The sequence below is a fragment of the Microcaecilia unicolor genome, chromosome 2 (assembly GCF_901765095.1).
Source record: "Microcaecilia unicolor chromosome 2, aMicUni1.1, whole genome shotgun sequence".
Lineage (NCBI taxonomy): Eukaryota > Metazoa > Chordata > Amphibia > Gymnophiona > Siphonopidae > Microcaecilia > Microcaecilia unicolor.
Genome location: NC_044032.1, coordinates 335,958,929 through 335,977,224, shown reverse-complemented (window position 1 = coordinate 335,977,224; position 18,296 = coordinate 335,958,929). Strand labels below are relative to the sequence as shown.

Sequence of the window (18,296 nt, the reverse complement as noted above, 5' to 3'; positions counted from 1 at the left end):
GTCTGCTATTGAGGCAGACATGGGGAAGCAAATGCTTGCCCTGGGATTAGTAGCATGGAAAGCTGCTACTATTTGGGTTTCTGCTAGGTACTGGATTGGCCACTGTTGGAAACAGGATACTGGGCTAGATGGACCATTGGTCTCACCCAGTATGGCTATTCTTATGTTCTTAGGAGGGAGAGGAAGAGTTTTCAGAATTTGTGGAAAGGAGGGAGAGAGATGCTGGACCCAGGGGGGTGGGGGATAGGAGGAAGGGAAGAGAGAAGTGGAAGAAATACCGGGTTTGGGGGAAGAAGGAAGAGAGAAAGATGCTGGACTCCTGGGAGGAGGGGGGACAGGAGGAAGGAAGAAAAGAGAAAGAGATACTTGTTGGATCCCCTGGGAGGAGGGCAGGGAGAGAGAGAGAGAGAGAGAGAGAGAGAGAGATACTGGCCCCTGGGGAGGGAGTCAGGAGGGAAGCACGAGAAGAGATGTTGGCCACTAGGGATGGGAGAAGAAAGAGGGAACAAAGATAGATGCTGACGGGGAGGGGACAGGAGGGAAGGAAGAAGGATGGAGAGATGCTGCTGACCTCAGGAGGAGTGGGCAGTAAGGGGCAGAGAAACAAAAGGGTGATGCTGGACATGGGGAAGGAACAGAAGGGGGCAATGGGCATGGTGGGGGGAAGTTTAGAAACACAGAATGGTGATCCTAGACAGAGGGGGAGGGATATGCACATAGAGGGGAGAAAGATGAACAGGGTAAGAATAAGGACACAGAGAGGAGAATGCTCAGTATAAAAGAAGGATAGGGGCAAGGACACAGAGGGCAGATGCTGGACAGTCTGAATAGGCACATAGAGGGAAGATTAATGATGGACATGGAGAGAGAAGAAATTCGAAATGGACAAGGAGACCCTGGCAAAAAAGAGAAGACAGAGGAAAGCAGAAATCAGAGACAGGGATCAATAAGATTAGAAAAATAAAATGTCCAGATGACAAAGATAGAAAAAGGAATTGTATTTTCTATTTATTGATTAGAACATATTAGTTTTGGAATGTGCGTCTGTCAGAACTGATTTTAGACATGGCTGGGACCTGCAAGAAAACATTCACTCACTGGCTTTCAATCTACAGCTTTGGGATGGGCCACCCTTGGTATCTCTGCTCCTTTCTGTCTTCCTTATGTTCTCAGCTGGCAGAGCATTCAGCTGTTTGCTGTAATAACAGACCAGAGACATAACAGATACCACTGGAGCATCCAAAAAGGGGGCATGGGGGAGAGGGGCACAACTCTAATTAGCCAAATATAGGCCAGAATATTTATGGGTGAAAGATGAGGTAGATAGGTAGAGAGAGAGAGAGAGGCTCTGAGGGTGCCAGGAAGTGGAAGCAGAGAACTCATGTAAGTCCTCGTGCCTGAATGCCAACGATACATGCTTAATTTATAGCATTCTATAAGTTATGTGCATAAATGTGTGCCATGCCCATGCTCCACCCAACTCTGCGCAGGTGTATGCTTACCTGTATAGTACATGCTATATGCATACAAATATGTCTATATATGTTATTATGTAATCAGCACATGTTAGCACTTACTTTGTAGTATAGAACACTGTTTCCTATGTCAGTCAGGTTTTCAGGATATCCGCAATGAATATGCAGGAATGCATACAGTGGAAGCAAATCAGTCTCATGCATATTCATTGTGGATATCCTGAAAACCTGACTGACTTGGAAAATGCTGGAGTAGCTTTGTTTTTTTGATTTACATTAATTTCCGATTTCCACACAGGACTTGTTGTCATGCACAGTCAGTTAACTTATTTATATCAGGATACTAAATACTAAAATTATGAACAGCTTTATGGTATGGTCTTCATTTGCAAAAACTATTTAGATTTCCCCAGTGTCTTATTTCCTAGGCTAGCATCCCATATGTAGGCTTTAAAAGGATTCATCTAGGATTGACAATTTCTTTACTTAGATTAAGAAATTAATTCCTTCTCAGCAGCTGGTCAAATGTCTTGTAATGAAAGCAAACTGTAAATTACTACAGTGTAAGAAGGCTGGTTTGAATGCAGGTATTGTGAGAGGTACATGGTCATGGAGCTTCACAGAGGCACTTCTTTGGGCAATGCTTCCCCTTTCAAGCCTGCCAGTAAGTTCTTTGCAGCTAAGGCAGCCATGGCATTTCGAGTCTCCACAGTAGCACTGGCAATGTGGGGAAGAATGACTGAAACGAACACACACACAAGAGCTTTCTTAGTTGTTTACTTTCAAGAATCATTCTCAAATACCCAGAGTAATGCCAGATAGTAAAGATCCTGCATACTAAGGGCTCTTCTATTTATTTAGTAAAACCTGATTATCTACCATTCACTTTTAGCATCATGAAAAAGTACAATAACATTTTCAATCATAGATTAACTATTTCTTAGCATGGTTTTCTTTGTTTAGTTACATTTATCTGACACGGTACTGAGCAGAAGTATATCGCATCTACTAGAAGCTTTGGAAATTGCACAGTTGGACTGGAAAAAGTGAGTAATGCATGGGCCCTGCTGGATTGTCCTGCACTACAGTTTTTTTTCCCCAAAAGCTTTAGGGATTTCATGATAACTGTGGCAAACATGCAGCCCTAACAGTTGTTCTCACAATGTAACAATGCCTAACAGGTTCTAATGAGATCCTGGGGGCACTGAAGTTTTGTGTTGCCACACTGATCCTTTTTGTGCTTACAAGTTCACATATTATATAATAGTATTATGATAATGTTGTTCCCAGGAATCTTTCCACAACTCAAACAATGGTTCAGTGGATTCATTACAGATTGTGGTAGTCTTTGATTTTGCAGTTCTTTCATAATACCGTCTGGCATTCACAATAAAAAGAAAGGGAAAGGGGATGGGATTTGATATACTGCCTTTCTGTAGTTACAATCAAAGTGGTTTACATATTATATACAGGTACTTTATTTTGTACCTGGGGCAGTGGATGATTAAATGGCTTTCCCAGAGTCAGATAGAGAACTCTTTACAGTAGTGAGGGAACAGAACTCTATGGGTCTAGTGTGCTCCAGGCACTCTACAGAGATGAAGCACTTAGACCCTGCAGGCAAGGATGGGCAAGTAAAATAGTGGTAAGTTGCTAACTTTATAGAAAAGAAAAGCCCCAACAAATTCTTTTCTCACTCATCTTCTCTAACATGCCTCAAGTCCATTGGTTCTCAAACCTGATCCTAAGAGGCACTCCAGCTGGTCAGGTTTTCAAGATATCCACAATGAATATTTATGACAGAGATTTGCATGCAGTACATGCAAATCTATTTCATGAATATTCATTGTGGATATCCTGAAAACTTGACTGGCTGAGGTGCCTCCAGGATCAGGTTTGGGAACCACTGCTCTAGTCTAACCCCCTCCCAGCCTATCTCATGCCCCACCTATCTCTTCCACCATCCTACCTACCCTCATCCTCTCCAGTTTATTAATACCTTCTCACAGTCTCTAAAGGCTAATGGCCAGTACTGCCTCTGCAACAGCTGCTCTGTTTTATTTCCAGCGCTGCAGAGAATAGCACAGGAGTTTGGACACCATGCAACTCAGACTCACTGACAGCTGCATGGTGCCAGAAGACAACAGAATAGTTGTTCTGGAGATGTACTGGTAGCAAATCTCCAGAGAAAGTGAAGGGAAGAGACACAGGGAGGGAGTTGTGCTTAGAGCTGATGGGAGCCAAATACTGGCTTCAGATCATACAATGAAGAACAGAGATTTAGGTTATCATTAGGTATGGGGACAGAGTCCGAGGCCCCACTTCCCCTATGGAATAAATAAATGGTATGGGGTCATTGCACCACAGAAACACTCTCTGATTGCATCCTGAACTTAATGCATCATGGTAACTAAAAATTTGCTAGTTGCTGCTGCTTCAGGTCTTGAACCAGTCCCTGATTCAAAAATAAAGTTCTTGGAGATCACATGATTCTTTGAAGAGACAGGATGCATGTTCCAACAGCTCCCACTACATTGCTGTTCTTTTAATCAAAGGCCTCCTTTAGTTTACTGAGATGTTTAAAGATCTGGGTAGTGATCCCTAACCCCTCTCCCTCCCCATGTGAGTTGACCAAGCAACCAGCCTAAGAAACCGAACAAATATAAAGGGTGGAGGAGGGCCCAGGCTTTGAAACTAAGCAGGTCCTCAATGAGGAGGTATAGCTGCCTCTGATCTTGTCTCGTAATAACCTTGAGGTGATTTCCCCACCCCTAGCTGTCTGTTCGTCTGTCCAATTTAGATTGTAAGCTCTGTTGAGCAGGGACTGTCTTTTCATGTTAATTTGTACAGCGCTGCGTAAGTCTAGTAGCGCTATAGAAATGTTTAATAGTAGTAGTAGTAGTAGATCAAAGGCCATATGGAGAGCCTAGCTGCAAAGATATCTTAAGCAGTTAGATTTGCACCTGTCTGTTGTAGGGGACAAGGTGGTCCATTGGTTCCAGTGGTGCAGATCAGTTGACCTGACTGGACAAGGTGGAGGGATGGATTAGTGAGCTGAAATATTCACTGGTGACCATAGCCTGCATAATTAATAAGCTAGAACAGAAGCAGGCTAAGCAAGAAGATGCGGGAAACTGGTCTCACCAGAACAGCACATGAATAATTGGGCTGTCTGAGAAAATGAAGAGTGACCTGACTTTCCAGGATGCTAAGATTTTTTTTTTTTTTGGGGGGGGGGGGGGAGGGTTCAAGACTCTTCAGCTGACTTGCAGTGGCTGTGACAGGAGTATACTATGGTGAAGAAATAGTTGCATGTTTGGGTGTGGTACAAGGGTAAGCCAAAGTCTTTGAGTCAATCAAATATGCAGAGCATTTTGTCTGGGTGGAGATTTGGAGGTAAACCAGCCCAGATGTTCTGCACAGGCCAGATAGGAGGTGGAGGAAGTGGCTGGATCAATAAGCGAGGAGCTTAGTAGCACCTCTCTAATTTTTGGATTTTGATGTTGTATTTGTGTCTGAAAGATTGTGAACTCCGATTGGACCTTTTTGGGGACTTGGAGTCACCAATTATACAGAAACAAGTCGTTCAATTTTTTTGCCAGCACTTTTAGATCACTATGTTGCAGGAGACTCATATATCTACTGCAGCGCATGCTAAGCTTAAGAGGTATTGAGTGTGTCAAGTTCGGGCACTAATTCCAGCAGTCATGGGGTCTGTATCCTGACCCACAAAGCTCTCCCTATAGAGATTTCTAAGTGCTTTTCTGACCTTGAGAGTCAGTTAGTTAGTTGACACTTGGGCACCTAGTTGGAATAATTTGCTTCCTCGACACATAGTTTCCTGTTAAATCAGTGACTTTGAGCAATACTAGGGGTATTGTCTTTTTGGGATGGGAGGGAAAAGGGAGGGGGAGGTTTTCTTTTTGATAATACACATCAATGTGGTAAAGAAAGAACACCAGCGATGATGGTTTGATATGGTTTCACTGGGGTATTGATATACCATAACATAAGAACATAAGAATAGCCATACTGGGTCAGATCAATGGTCCATTTAGCCCAGTATCCTGCTTCCAGCAGTGGCTAATCCAGGTCACAAGTACCTGGCAGAAACACAATTCCTTGCCACCAATCCCAGGGCAAGTAGTGACTTCCCCCATGTCTATCTCAATAGCGGACTTATCCTCCAGGAACTTGTCCAAAACTTTTTTAACCCCAGACACATTAACCGCCATTACCACATCCTCCAGAGCTTAACTATCCTTTGCGTGAAAAAATATTTCCTCCTATTTATTTTAGAAGTATTTCCATGTAATTTCATTGAGTGTCCCCTAGTCTTTTTACTTTTTGAAAGAGTGAAATATCAATTCACTTTTACTCGCACAAACCAGTCAGGATTTTATAGACCTCAATCATATCCCTCCTCAGCTGTCTCTTATTCAAGCTGAAGAGCCCAAACCTCTTTAGCCTTTCCTCATATGGGAGGAGTTCCATCCACTTTCTCATTTTGATCGCTCTTCTTTAAAACTTTTCTAATTCCGCTATATCTTTTTTGAGACACTGCGACCAGAACTGAATGGAATAATCAAGGTGAGGTCGCACCATGGAGCGATACAGAGGCATTATAATATTCTTGGTCTTATTTTGCATCCCTTTCCTAATAATTCCTAGCATCCTGTTGGCTTTTTTGGTGCAAGGTATTTAAATTTGCTGATGACACAAAGTTATTCAAAGTCGTTAACTCGTGACAGGATTGTGAAAAATTACAGAAGGACCTTACGAGACTGGGAGACTGGGCGGCTAAATGGCAGATGACGTTTAATGTGAGCAAGTGCAAGGTGATGCATGTGGGAAAAAAGAACCCGAATTATAGCTACGTCATGCAAGGTTCCACGTTAGGAGTTACGGACCAAGAAAGGGATCTGGGTGTCGTCGTCGATAATACACTGAAACCTTCTGCTCAGTGTGCTGCTGCAGCTAGGAAAGTGAATAGAATGTTGGGTATTATTAGGAAAGGTATGGAAAACAGGTGTGAGAATGTTATAATGCTGTTGTATCGCTCCATGGTGCGACCGCACCTTGAGTATTGTGTTCAATTCTGGTCGCCGCATCTCAAGAAAGATATAGTAGAATTGGAAAAGGTGCAGCGAAGGGCAACTAAAATGATAGCAGGGATGGGACGACTTCCCTATGAAGAAAAACTAAGGAGGCTAGGGCTTTTCAGCTTGGAGAAGAGACGGCTGAGGGGAGACATGATAGAGGTGTATAAAATAATAAGTGGAGTGGAACAGGTGGATGTGAAGCGTCTGTTCACGCTTTCCAAAAATACTAGGACTAGGGGGCATGCGATGAAACTACAGTGTAGTAAATTTAAAACAAATCGGAGAAAATTTTTCTTCACCCAACGCATAATTATAGTTCAACATTTTTATTGATGACAATTCAGAGGAACATATTCAACCGTATGAACATACAACGATTCAAACATGAATATGTACATATGCACGCTAACGTAATACATTCCGTCATCAACCTTTTTAACATTTATCCCCACCCCACCCCTCCCTCTTATATTCATATTCCAATATTGTTAGTGGGAGCAGGTATTATTGCCCTTTATATCAACATATACATTGTAACCATTAATCAGTATGATCAACCACAAATGGGTATATGTTATCATCCATATTCATCTTTATCTCCCCCCACCCCAATGTCATTATCGGTCACTTAGTTTCCCCCAACAATTAACAAGATTTCAACTTTGACACATCTGAATTCAAATTGCATGAGCCTTCCTATCCACCTATAACGCTCCTTCCTTCCCCTTATTGATCACCCAACGCATAATTAAATTCTGGAATTCGCTGCCAGAGAACGTGATGAAGGCGGTTAGCTTGGCAGAGTTTAAAAAGGGGTTAGGCGGTTTCCTAAAGGACAAGTCCATAAACCACTACTAAATGGACTTGGGAAAAATCCACAATTCCAGGAATAACATGTATAGAATGTTTGTACGTTTGGGAAGCTTGCCAGGTGCCGTTGGCCTGGATTTGCCTCTGTCGTGGACAGGATGCTGGGCTCGATGGACACTTGGTGTTTTCCCAGTGTGGCATTACTTACGTACTTGGTGGCCACCGCATACTGGGCAGAAGATTTCAGTGTGTTTCCTACAACAGGGTTGTCCAACCTCACTCCTCAAGGGCCGCAATCCAGTCGGGTTTTCAGGATTTCCCTAATGAATATGAATGAGATCTGTTTGCATGCACTGCTTCCATTGTGTGCAAATATGTCTCATGCATATTCATTGGGGAAAGCCTGGATACTCAACCTGGAGAGGGCTGAGGTAGGACACCCCTGGTCTACAATGACACCTAGATCTTTTTCTTGAGTACTGGCTCCTAAGGTGGACCCCAGCATCAGGTAACTATGATTCAGATTATTCTTCCCAATGTGCATCACTTTGCATTTGTCCACATAAAATTTTATCTGCCATTTGGATGCCCAGTCTTCCAGTTTACAAAGGTCTTCCTGCAATTTTTCACAATCCGCATGCGTTTTTACAACTTTGGATAGTTTTGAGTCATCTGCGAATTTAATCGCCTCACTTGTCGTTCCGTTTTCCATTATCATGTATAAATATGTTAAATAGCACCAGTCCCAGTACAGATCCCTGTGGCACTACACTATTCACCCTCCTCCACTGAGAAGAATAGCCATTTAACCCTACCCTGTTTTCTGTCCAATAATTAATTCCTAATTCATAAAAGGATGTTGCCTCCTACCCCATGACTTTTTTAAATTTCCCAGGAGTCTCTCATGAGGAATTTGTTGAAAGCTTTCCATAAAGCTAGATACACTACATCAACCAGCTCACCTTTATCCACATGTTTATTTACACCTTCAAAGAAATGAAGCAAATCAGTAAGGCAAGACTTTTCTTGGCTGAATCCATGCTGACTCTATCCCATTAAACCATGTTTGTCTATGTGTTCCGTAATTTTATTCTTTGTAATATGGGATGTAAATTGTTTATAAATGTTCGTACTGTTATACTGGATTGCCTTATGATATTGTACTTTGAAATTTTTATGGTATGTATTTCTTAGATATGGTTTAATAAAGATAATTAAAAAAAAAAGAAACAAGAACTCCAATTTGCAATAAAAGATTAAAAGAACAGTAAAAACACAAAAGACCTCAGCAGATTGTTGCAGTCTCAGTCTGAGCCACCATATATACTAGACTGGACTTTTTCTGTGCTTGGGAGCAGTGGTGTAGGGAGGAATTTCTCCAAGGGGAAGGGGCAAAGTAAGTTTTTGCATTACTCAACAGAATGCTAGAGTGGAGGGGAATAATAGCAGTAGTAGGCAGAAGTGAGTGGCTAATGAATCTGGAGGGGGTGCATATACCCCCTCCACCCCCTTCATCCATGCTTGGGAGCAGTGATTTCATGGGTTATAGGCAGTGGTATTTTGCCTTTTTAATTTGGTTGATCATCACTCAGTGACTCTTTCCCTTTCATTTGTCACCTTCTGATCTGGCATTTTTAGTGCGGACACCTGATGTTTGTGCATCGATTGAAGATGCAGTTATGTAGTACATACACAGTAACCTGGTTGAATACTATAATCTTACAATATACTGTGAGGCATTCGAGGCAGTGACAAGAGGGAAGATTATAGCATATGCAAGTTCCTTCAGTAAAATCAGGCATGCCAGCCAGCCAAAATTGATCCAGACTATTGAAACTTTAGAGGGTGAACATAAAGAAAATGTGCTTCCTTAGAGTATATAGGTTGTTGGTGTGGGCTAAGAAAGAATAGCAGAGACTGGGCAGATTGTGTGGGGTCTTAGGTACAACAATTTCAAATATTACAAGAATTAACAGAAGGATTTTACAAGTAGTACAGTGAGAAATTGGAAGCCAGTGAGAGGATTTAAGATGAGAAGTAACATGATTGAATTTCTTGAGGGGATCAAGAACTCTGATGGTGGTATTTTGGACTAATTGTAAGCAGTGTCGATCTTTGATCCGAAGGGAGTTACAGAAGTCTAACTGTGAGATGACCAAGGGGTGTATTAAAATATTTGGGGCAGGAGGATTTAATAAAGGCTGAATAGATCTGATGAGACATAACTTGTAGGACTACCTTTGAAATCTGATCATGAAAAGAAAGGGAAGAATCAAATACAAATCCTAAAATGTGTGTGGAATGTACTTGAGAAACTGGAAAAACATTTAAAAGGATGGGAGAAGATAGAGATAGCAAGTCAGTGGGGACAAGTAAGAGTACATTAGACTTCTCCAGATTAAAAACCAATTTATTATCGGTAAGTCAGGATGTAATGAGTTTAAGTCAAGTATTAAGTGAAGAGATATCATGTCAATCCATAGGGTTAATGGGAGAAAGAATTTGGATGTCATCTGCATATACGAACATCGTAAAATCTATAGATTGTGCCAAAGTAAGAATGGGTGCTAAAAACATGTTAAATATGTAAATGAGATGAAATGGTGATTGCATATCAGCAGAATGAACAGTATATTGTCTATTTCCAAGGTAAGATTTAAACCAATGATAAACAGAGACAGTAATTTCAATGGATTGAAGGCAAGACAGCAAAACAGAATGATCAATAAGATCAAAAACAGAAGAGATTAAGAGATAGGAGTACAGAGGGAGATTTATCTAGAAAATAACGAATGATATTCAAAAGCAGTGGCATACCAAGGGCGGAGCGGTGGGGGCGGTCTGCCCCGGGTGTCAGCAGGTGTGGGGGGGGGGGTGCTCCGCCGGCGCCCCAGTCCCCAACTGCCTACCAGCTCCGTGGACAGATGACCTTCTTCTCCTGCCACCTGGCACCTGACCTAGCCTTTTAAAAAAATCTGTGAAGCGGCGCGCAGCGCTTCGCGTCTGTTTGCTCTGCGTGTAAAGGAAGCAAATTGCCTCATTGGCCGATCTTCCCTCACTGTGTCCCACCCTCTGATGTAACTTCCTATTTCCGCAAGGGCGGGACACAGTGAGGGAAGGCCGGTCGACGAGGTGATTTGCTTCCTTTACACGCAGAGCAGACAGACGCGAGGTGAGGCGCTGCACCACCACCACCTTCACAGATTTTTTTAAAAAGGCTGGATCAGGTGCCGGGTGGCAGGAGAAGAGAGTCGTCTGTCCACGGAGCTGGTAGGCAGGTGGGGAATGGGGAGAGGAGGGGGATCAGATGGGAGAAGGGGAAGGGGATCAGATGGGAGAAGGGGACTGGGTCGGGAGGGAGATCAGATGGGAGAAGGAGCCTGGAACTGGGGTCTGAGAAGGGGGCAGGAGGGAGAATGGGGCCATTCCTGGGGCAGGTGGGAGAATGGGTCTGGGGCTGAAAAGGGGGGCCCTAATGCAAGGCATGTGGATGAAGGGGACTAGAACTGGGGGGCTGAAAAGGGGCAGGGGCTGAAATTGTGGGGTCTGGGGGCTGAAAAGGGGACAGGGAGAAGTGGCTGGGGCTGAAGCTGGTGGCTGAAAAAGGGGGACAGGTGGGAGATGTGAGCTGGGGCTGGAACTAGGGGCAGGTGGGATAATGGGCTAGAACTTGGGGCTGAAAAGAGGGGGCAGAGAGAGAGGGGACAGATCCTGGATGGAAGGGGGAGCGAGAGGGAGGGCAGATCCTGGATGGATGGAAGAGGGAGGACAAATGGTAAATTGAAGGGGCAGAGAGAAAGGGCAGACAGTGGATGGAAGGGGGAGAGAGAGAGGACAGACGGGCAGATGGTGGATGGAAGGGGCAGAGATAGAGGGCAGATGGTGAATGGAAGGGGCAGAGATAGAGGGCAGATGTGGATGGAAGAGAGAGATAGGGCAGATGTGGATGGAAGAGAGAGATAGGGCAGATGTGGATGGAGGGAACGGCAGAGAGAGAGCGAAGACAGATGCTGGATGGAAGGAAGACAGTGAAAAGAAGAGGAGGAAAGCAGAAACCAGAGACAACAAACTGTAAATAAAATATATATTTTTATTTTTTTGCTTCAAGATAAAGTAGTATTGTAGATGTGTTAATAAATGTTTATAAATAGAAAATGTAAATAAGGTAATCTTTTTATTGGACTAATTTTAATACATGTTGACTAACTTTCAGAGACCTAAACCCCCCTTCCTCAGGTCAGGATAGGATACTGTAACAGCACTATACTGTATTGACCTGAGGGAGGAGGTTTCGGTCTCTGAAAGCTAAATGTATTAGTTCAATAAAATGGTATTATTTTATTTTCTATATTTGTTTTATTTCTATTTGTTAATTTGTAAAGTGGTGATTGCTATTTGTTAGTTTTTTCAAATTTACATTTTCTGTTTCTGTGGTGTTGCATTGTATGCAGAATCTAGCATCTTGGGGTTTCAGTTTAATTTTTGTCTAAATAGAAAGTTTATGATTACTTATTCTATAGTGGATTAGGGTGTATCTGTGTTTGTGAAAAAGACATGGCTTTCAATTGGCATTGACTGTGCAGGATCGACGATCTGTACTATTCTGTCTGATTTCATTTTACAATAGGTGAATTGATGTTCTAGTGCTCACTGTAGTGTTTAAGATGCTTTCCTTTTCCTTGTGTGACTCGTAGAAATTACTGCTTATGGTATGCTAGAATTGCTCTATAGGTCCTGAGTGTTTTATATTCTTGGTATGCCTAGTACTGGATTTTGGAGGGGGGTGTTAAAGAATGACTGGCCCCGGATGTCAACTACCCTAGGTACGCCACTGTTCAAAAGTGCTAGCAAACACGTTTCTGTACTATGATGTTGGCGAAAACCAGTTTGGTTAGGGCGTAAAGCATTAGTTTTAGATGTGAAAGTGATGAGTTGTGAATGGACAATGGTTTCAACAATCTTTACAAGAAAAGATAAAATGGCAGTAGGCCTGTAATTAGAAGGATTGGTAGAAGAGAGTTTAGGATCCTTGATTTTAGGGTAGATAATAGCATTCTTCCAATCTCGAGGAACAAGTCCAGTTATCAAAGACAGCATAACCACAGAGTGTGGAAAAGGAAGTAAAACCATCTGCTGTATTTTCTCCAAAGAGGAAGGCAAGGGATCCAATGAGGTAGAAGTAGATCGCACCCCTGATATAGTTCTGGCAGGCTCTGACAAAGAAAGTGTATGAAAATCTGACAATGTACTACAAAAAGAGAAAGAGCAGGAATTAGGGGTTGGAATAAAAGAAGGAGAGGGGGAAGAAGCAGTGGAGCTAGTACTGGAACAGCCACGAAGAGACACAATTTTAGATTGGAAGAAGGTTGCAGCTGAGCTCAGTTTTGTATGGCTAATCTAAAAGCTAGAGGTTTAAGACAGTCCCTAATTATCCTGAGTTTCCTTAATTCTAAAAAAAAGATCTTTTTACCACTACATTTACCTATAAATCCAGTGCAAGATTACTAGTAATCATCACACCCAGTAACTCTAGACTCCGATTTGGATTACTACATTTTAATATATTATCGTTCCATATATCACTTGCTTGACCCAATAGCATAAATGTAGTTTTCTCTCGGTTCAATTTCAAAGAATGATCTTGAATCCAATCTTTCAGTCTTAGGCAGTTTGCAATCCTAATGGAAATTTCATCTGGAGTAGACAATACAGGGAGAAACACCGTAATATCATCTGCGTAAATTAAGGATTTATAGCCTGCAGTAGTTAATTTAAAACCCAGAGAACGCATCAATAAACTAAACAGAGTGGGTGAAAGAGACGAACCCTGAGGCTCCCCACAACCAGGACTCCACTGGTCCAAAAATACTCCTTGAAACTTTACCTTATATGATCTTAAAGTTAAAAAAAAAAACCCCACAGAACCAGTCCAAAACCCTTCCTGAAAGCTGAATCTCACTCAAAGTCACCAAAAGTCAGTGATGGTCCACCAAATCAAAATAACAGGACAGATCAAAACTGAAGCAGAACTGCCTTATGCCCTCTGCTCAGCAGTGATCTTCCTTCTGCCAATAAAGCTCTCAGGACCATCTCTGTGCTATAATTCCTACAGAATCCCAATTGTGTAGGATGGAGGATATCAGATGAGTCCAGATAAGTTTGGAATTATGTTGTCACTAAACCTTCCATGGGTTTAATAAACAATGGAATGGAGGCCACATGCCTATAATGTGTAACATCAGATAAGCCTAATTGAACATTTTTTTGGAATCAGGGTTAATATAATCAGCCCACTACTAGATGGAAAATGGCCCAATGTGAAAAGAAAGTTAATCCAATTTCTTAACAACTGAAGACAAAGTGGTGAAATGGGCGTCTTGGTGTCGCTACATGTAGCAGGAACAGCTATATCAGAAACAAATCTGTCCAAAATATGGATGGTGAAGCAGCAGGCAGAGACATCCATTTCACAGCACATGAATGTCTATGTTATATAATAGCAACATAAACATTCCTATTGCTGTTACTTGGCCCCATACTTAATGTTTGATTCTTCTCCAGACCACCCACAACATCCAATCTCCCCCGACCCTCCCCCCATGATGATAAACCCACCAATCTCTCCACATCATCCAATCCGCCTGTGATGATCAGCCCCCCTTCTGATCCCCCCACAACATCCAATCTCCCCCGACCCTCCCCCCATGATGATAAACCCACCAATCTCTCCACATCATCCAATCCGCCTGTGATGATCAGCCCCCCTTCTGATCCCCCCACAACATCCAATCCCTCTCTTGACCCCCCCCCCCCATCATGATGATCAATTCCCCTCCCATTCAACGGTGATACTCCACACATCAAACCCCATCCCAACCACAACAACGGTGGCCCTCCCATAGCCCTAACCTCTCCCAACCCCAACCCCCCTCCACACTCACCAGGATATACCCAAGACCATGGCAGTGTTGCCAGGTGGCAATGGTGCTTCACTGCTGCTGCCCAGGATGGCGCCAGGATCCAAGATGGCGCCTCTGCCTTCTAGCAGTGCCAGAAGGCAAAGGCGCCATCCCGTGCAGCAGTGCCTTTGCATAGGTCCAGATTTATTTGTATGTCTTTTGTCATGGAGATTTTCATACAGTTTGGACCATTAAGATAGACTCTGGATTAAAAGCACTTTCTCTGAAAATCCTGTGGTCTGGGTCTCCTTTCTTGAGTTGCCACTTTTTTTTTTTTGATGGTTTGTCTATCTGTACAGATGACCACTGGAGGGAATCAGGGATGACCTCCCGTTATTCCCCCAGTGGTCACTAACCCCCTCCCATCCCCCAAAAGTGTGTTGAAGAACATTACTTGCCAGCCTCAGATGTCATATTCAGGTCCATGACAGCAGCATGCAGGTCCCTGGAGTAGTTTAGTGGACATCAGACAGGTGGACCCAGAGCCATACCCCCACTACCTGTTACACTTGTGCAGGAAACTGTGAGCCCTCCAAAACCTAACACAAACCCACTATACCCACATATAGGTGCCCCCTTCACCCGTAAGGGCTATGATAGTGGTGTACAGTTAGGGGTAGTGGGTTTTGGGGGTTCAGCACACAAGGTAAGGGAGCTGTGTACCTGGGAGCATTTTATGAAGTCCACTGCAGTGCCCCCTAGGGTGACCGATTGCTGTCCTGGCATGTTAGGGGGGCCAGTCTACTAAAAATGCTGGCCCCTCCCACGACCAAATGGCTTGAATTTGGATATTTTAGTCTGCCTTCCTTCTCATGCAGCCTCACCACACAATATCCAATATCCTACCTGCAGTTCCCCTTTCTTTGCCCCTACCCATCCCTGGAACTTCTTCCCCTGTCCCCTCTTTTTTTCCCCTCTTACCATCCTTTCTCTACTTCCTCTATATCTTCTCTTTCATTCTTTTCCTCCAAGGGGTGAATAATTGCCACCTAAAAATTGGCATTTGGTGCCTGCTGCTGGCCTGGGCTTAGGTGGAACTGCTTCTATTTTGGTTTGGCCTGGGCTAGAGGGAAAATTATATATTAAATTATAATGTCACTGTTGTTTTGAGTTGCAGCACTAGTTTTTAGTTCTGTCACTGAGCTCTGAAACTGCAGCTGTTCAGGAGAAAGCTACTCACCACAGTTTTTCAGCTTAAAAAGAGGATGATCTATCGGCAGTGGCTCTGGGACTGTGACATCTAGACCAGCAGCTCCAATCTGTCCATTAAGCAAAGCCTGGTACAGATCCTCTTGGTTCACCACAGCACCTCTGCAGGGAGGAGGTAAAACAAAACCAGAATTCAACAGGATATTTTCTTAACAGCTTTGCTAAGATAATTTACTCATCAAAACTTTCTATCACCTAGTAAAAGCCTCAGCTACAATGTTGGAATACTAAGGAACCAAATACTGGAAGTGTCTTAGGGGGCCTATGTACCACAGGGGCAAATTTTAAAGGAACTCAAACCTTACAGCTACAGTAGCTCACTGCCACCTAGTTAAAGGCTGGCACAGTACAGCTTGCCAGAATTAAGTTAACAGAAGCTGGTCCCATCCATTGCCATCTGACATTGCTAACTGTTAATCTGTGATCCTCTCCCAGTGGTCTAACACTCTTTTCCTTGTTCAGAAGATGAAAGAATGTCCACACATGCATATAACCTTCAGAAGATGGTGAGATCAAAGCAGCCACCTTGAATCAACTTGTCCTTACAAAATAGCACTGCTTCATAAGAAGATCAGCAGACCCTTGCTCACACACAAAAGAGCTGCACTAGAGAGTTATGCATGACTGGCAATATCCTATCAACTGGCCACTTTCTGTAAATCAGGCCTGCACAATTTTTTGGACAAAGACAGTACTGAAGATAGAAGTTTAAAGAAGGAAAAAACAGAAGTATCAGCAGTGCAAAAATAGTCAAAGGCAATTGTTAACATTGAACAGTACATCAATTGCACAAAAAATAGAAGTTCAAGGACCAAAAAGGCAAAACAAAAAAATCACATAATACAGTTTCCTATGCTCCTTGAATAAAGATATAGGAAAACTGGGACTTCCTGATGTTCCCCTGGGTCTTTTTCTCCTGTAGAGCCCTGGTAGCAACCTTTTGAAATTTTCTTCGCTTTTCCCATGGACAAATTAACCAAGTACCTGGTTAGTCAATATTTTCTTGGCTGAGTCTCTCTACAATTTCAGTTACAGTTTATTGAATTTGCTATCCCCCTAGGTTTTTACTTTAAAAAGATCACAGCGGTGTACAATATTTTAAAATAATATAAAAACATCAAAAAAGATAATCTGAAAAGAACTACAATAGCCAGATAGGAAAGTTTGGTCATATAAGATCACACAAAAGTAGAGCAAAATCACTACAGTTATCCAGGGCCCAACGCCAGTCAAACCTCGGAATGCATTATACCAAATGTAAGAGCAAAATAATGGGCTTTAAATAACTTCTTAAAGTGTTTCAAAAAATTCTCAGCTCGTACCATCAAAGAACTGCATTCTACCAGAAAGGTGCTAAATTTTTTAAAAGCCCCCTTTCTAGTGGCCGCAAGACGAGTCCTAGTCACTGGAGGAATTGTCAACATCGACATGTCTTCAGAATGTAATGTCCTAGCTGGTGTATATGGATGTAATAAACTAACATGTATCACTATAATTTTGCCTAACTGTTATTTGTAAGCCACATTAAACGTAAACTTATTTTTGGAAAATAGTGGGATACAAGAGCGAATAAATAAACATATGTCTGAGGAACTTTCTCATAATATGCCCTCCCCCAGATTCTATATATGGCACTTTGAATTGCGCGTGCAAATTTGGCTATGTGTCCAATTGATTAACGAGCCAATTAATTGATTAATGAGCCAATCAGAGTTGATAATTGGGCAACAGCAAGCAATTATTGGCACTAATTGGCAATAATTGGAATTTATGCATGCATCTTTTTAGGTGTATTCTATACAGAAGAGGGTGCGGATCTGAAAAGGGGGTGTGGCCACAGGAGGGACATGTGCTGGTCGGGGGAGTTCCTAAAATTTAGGTGCATTGTTATAGAATTAGCAGGATTTGCGCCTAATTTACAAGTGGGGATTTACACTAGGTTTTCATTGGTGTAAATGGTTGCGCCTAAATGTAGTTGTGGTTCTGAGCGCTAAGCACTATTCTATAAACTAGGTCTAACTTTAAGCGCAGTTTATAGAATATAACTAAGAGCTATTTTTTTCAGTACCGATTTTTTAGGCACCATTTATATAATCTAGTCCCCTATGGGTAGGAACTATCAATTTAAATGAAATCCTATACTGAACTGGTGAACAATGATAATATACACACAGCGGGGAGATGTATTCAGATCTATATGCTCTTCCTAATAACCTAACCACGGTATTCCATAATGTCCTTAACTTTCTTAAATTCATATGTGTAATTCTCACCAATACTGCATTCGCATAATCAAACTGAGCCGTAAAAAGCACATGCAATAAAATTAAAAATGCCTTATGGCTCTCAATTTCCATAGTGTTGTGTATCCATGACGGACTAAGACACCAACAAGGTCATTAAGAGTTAATTGAAAATCAATCAAAACACCTAGGTATTTAAAGGTGGCAACCTCATTGTCCAACAAACCTCAGTTTTTCCTTTGTTCAATACCAAACAATGGCTTCACATAATCTTGCGCCTGTAATAAATCCTCAGCCATCTTTGAAACAAGTACCACAGGAAGCAGATCATCTGCACAAACATAAGGACTAACATCATATGATTGTACCACCCCTCCACCAATGTGATCTATCCTGTGATTTCAACATATATTGTACCCTAGTATCACAGCGTCCAATTGGTTGTCCTTCTTCTAAGTACCAGGTCTCTGAGATGCCTAGTCTAAGGCTTCATTTACT

The 18,296-nt window shown here is 42.4% G+C and overlaps 1 protein-coding gene across 1 annotated transcript in view; it reads right to left on the bottom strand.

Annotated features, from left to right (window-relative positions):
* Window positions 1-964: 964 nt before the first annotated feature.
* Window positions 965-18,296, bottom strand: part of LOC115463657 (glyoxylate reductase/hydroxypyruvate reductase-like) — a 73,168-nt gene continuing 55,836 nt past the window's right edge. The window contains exons 8-9 of the mRNA XM_030194365.1: window positions 15,527-15,657; window positions 965-2,214 (exon numbers count right to left, since the gene is read on the bottom strand). Of these exons, the coding sequence (XP_030050225.1) occupies window positions 2,093-2,214; window positions 15,527-15,657 (253 nt within the window). The 3' untranslated portion in view covers window positions 965-2,092. The remainder of the gene's footprint in view (window positions 2,215-15,526; window positions 15,658-18,296) is intronic.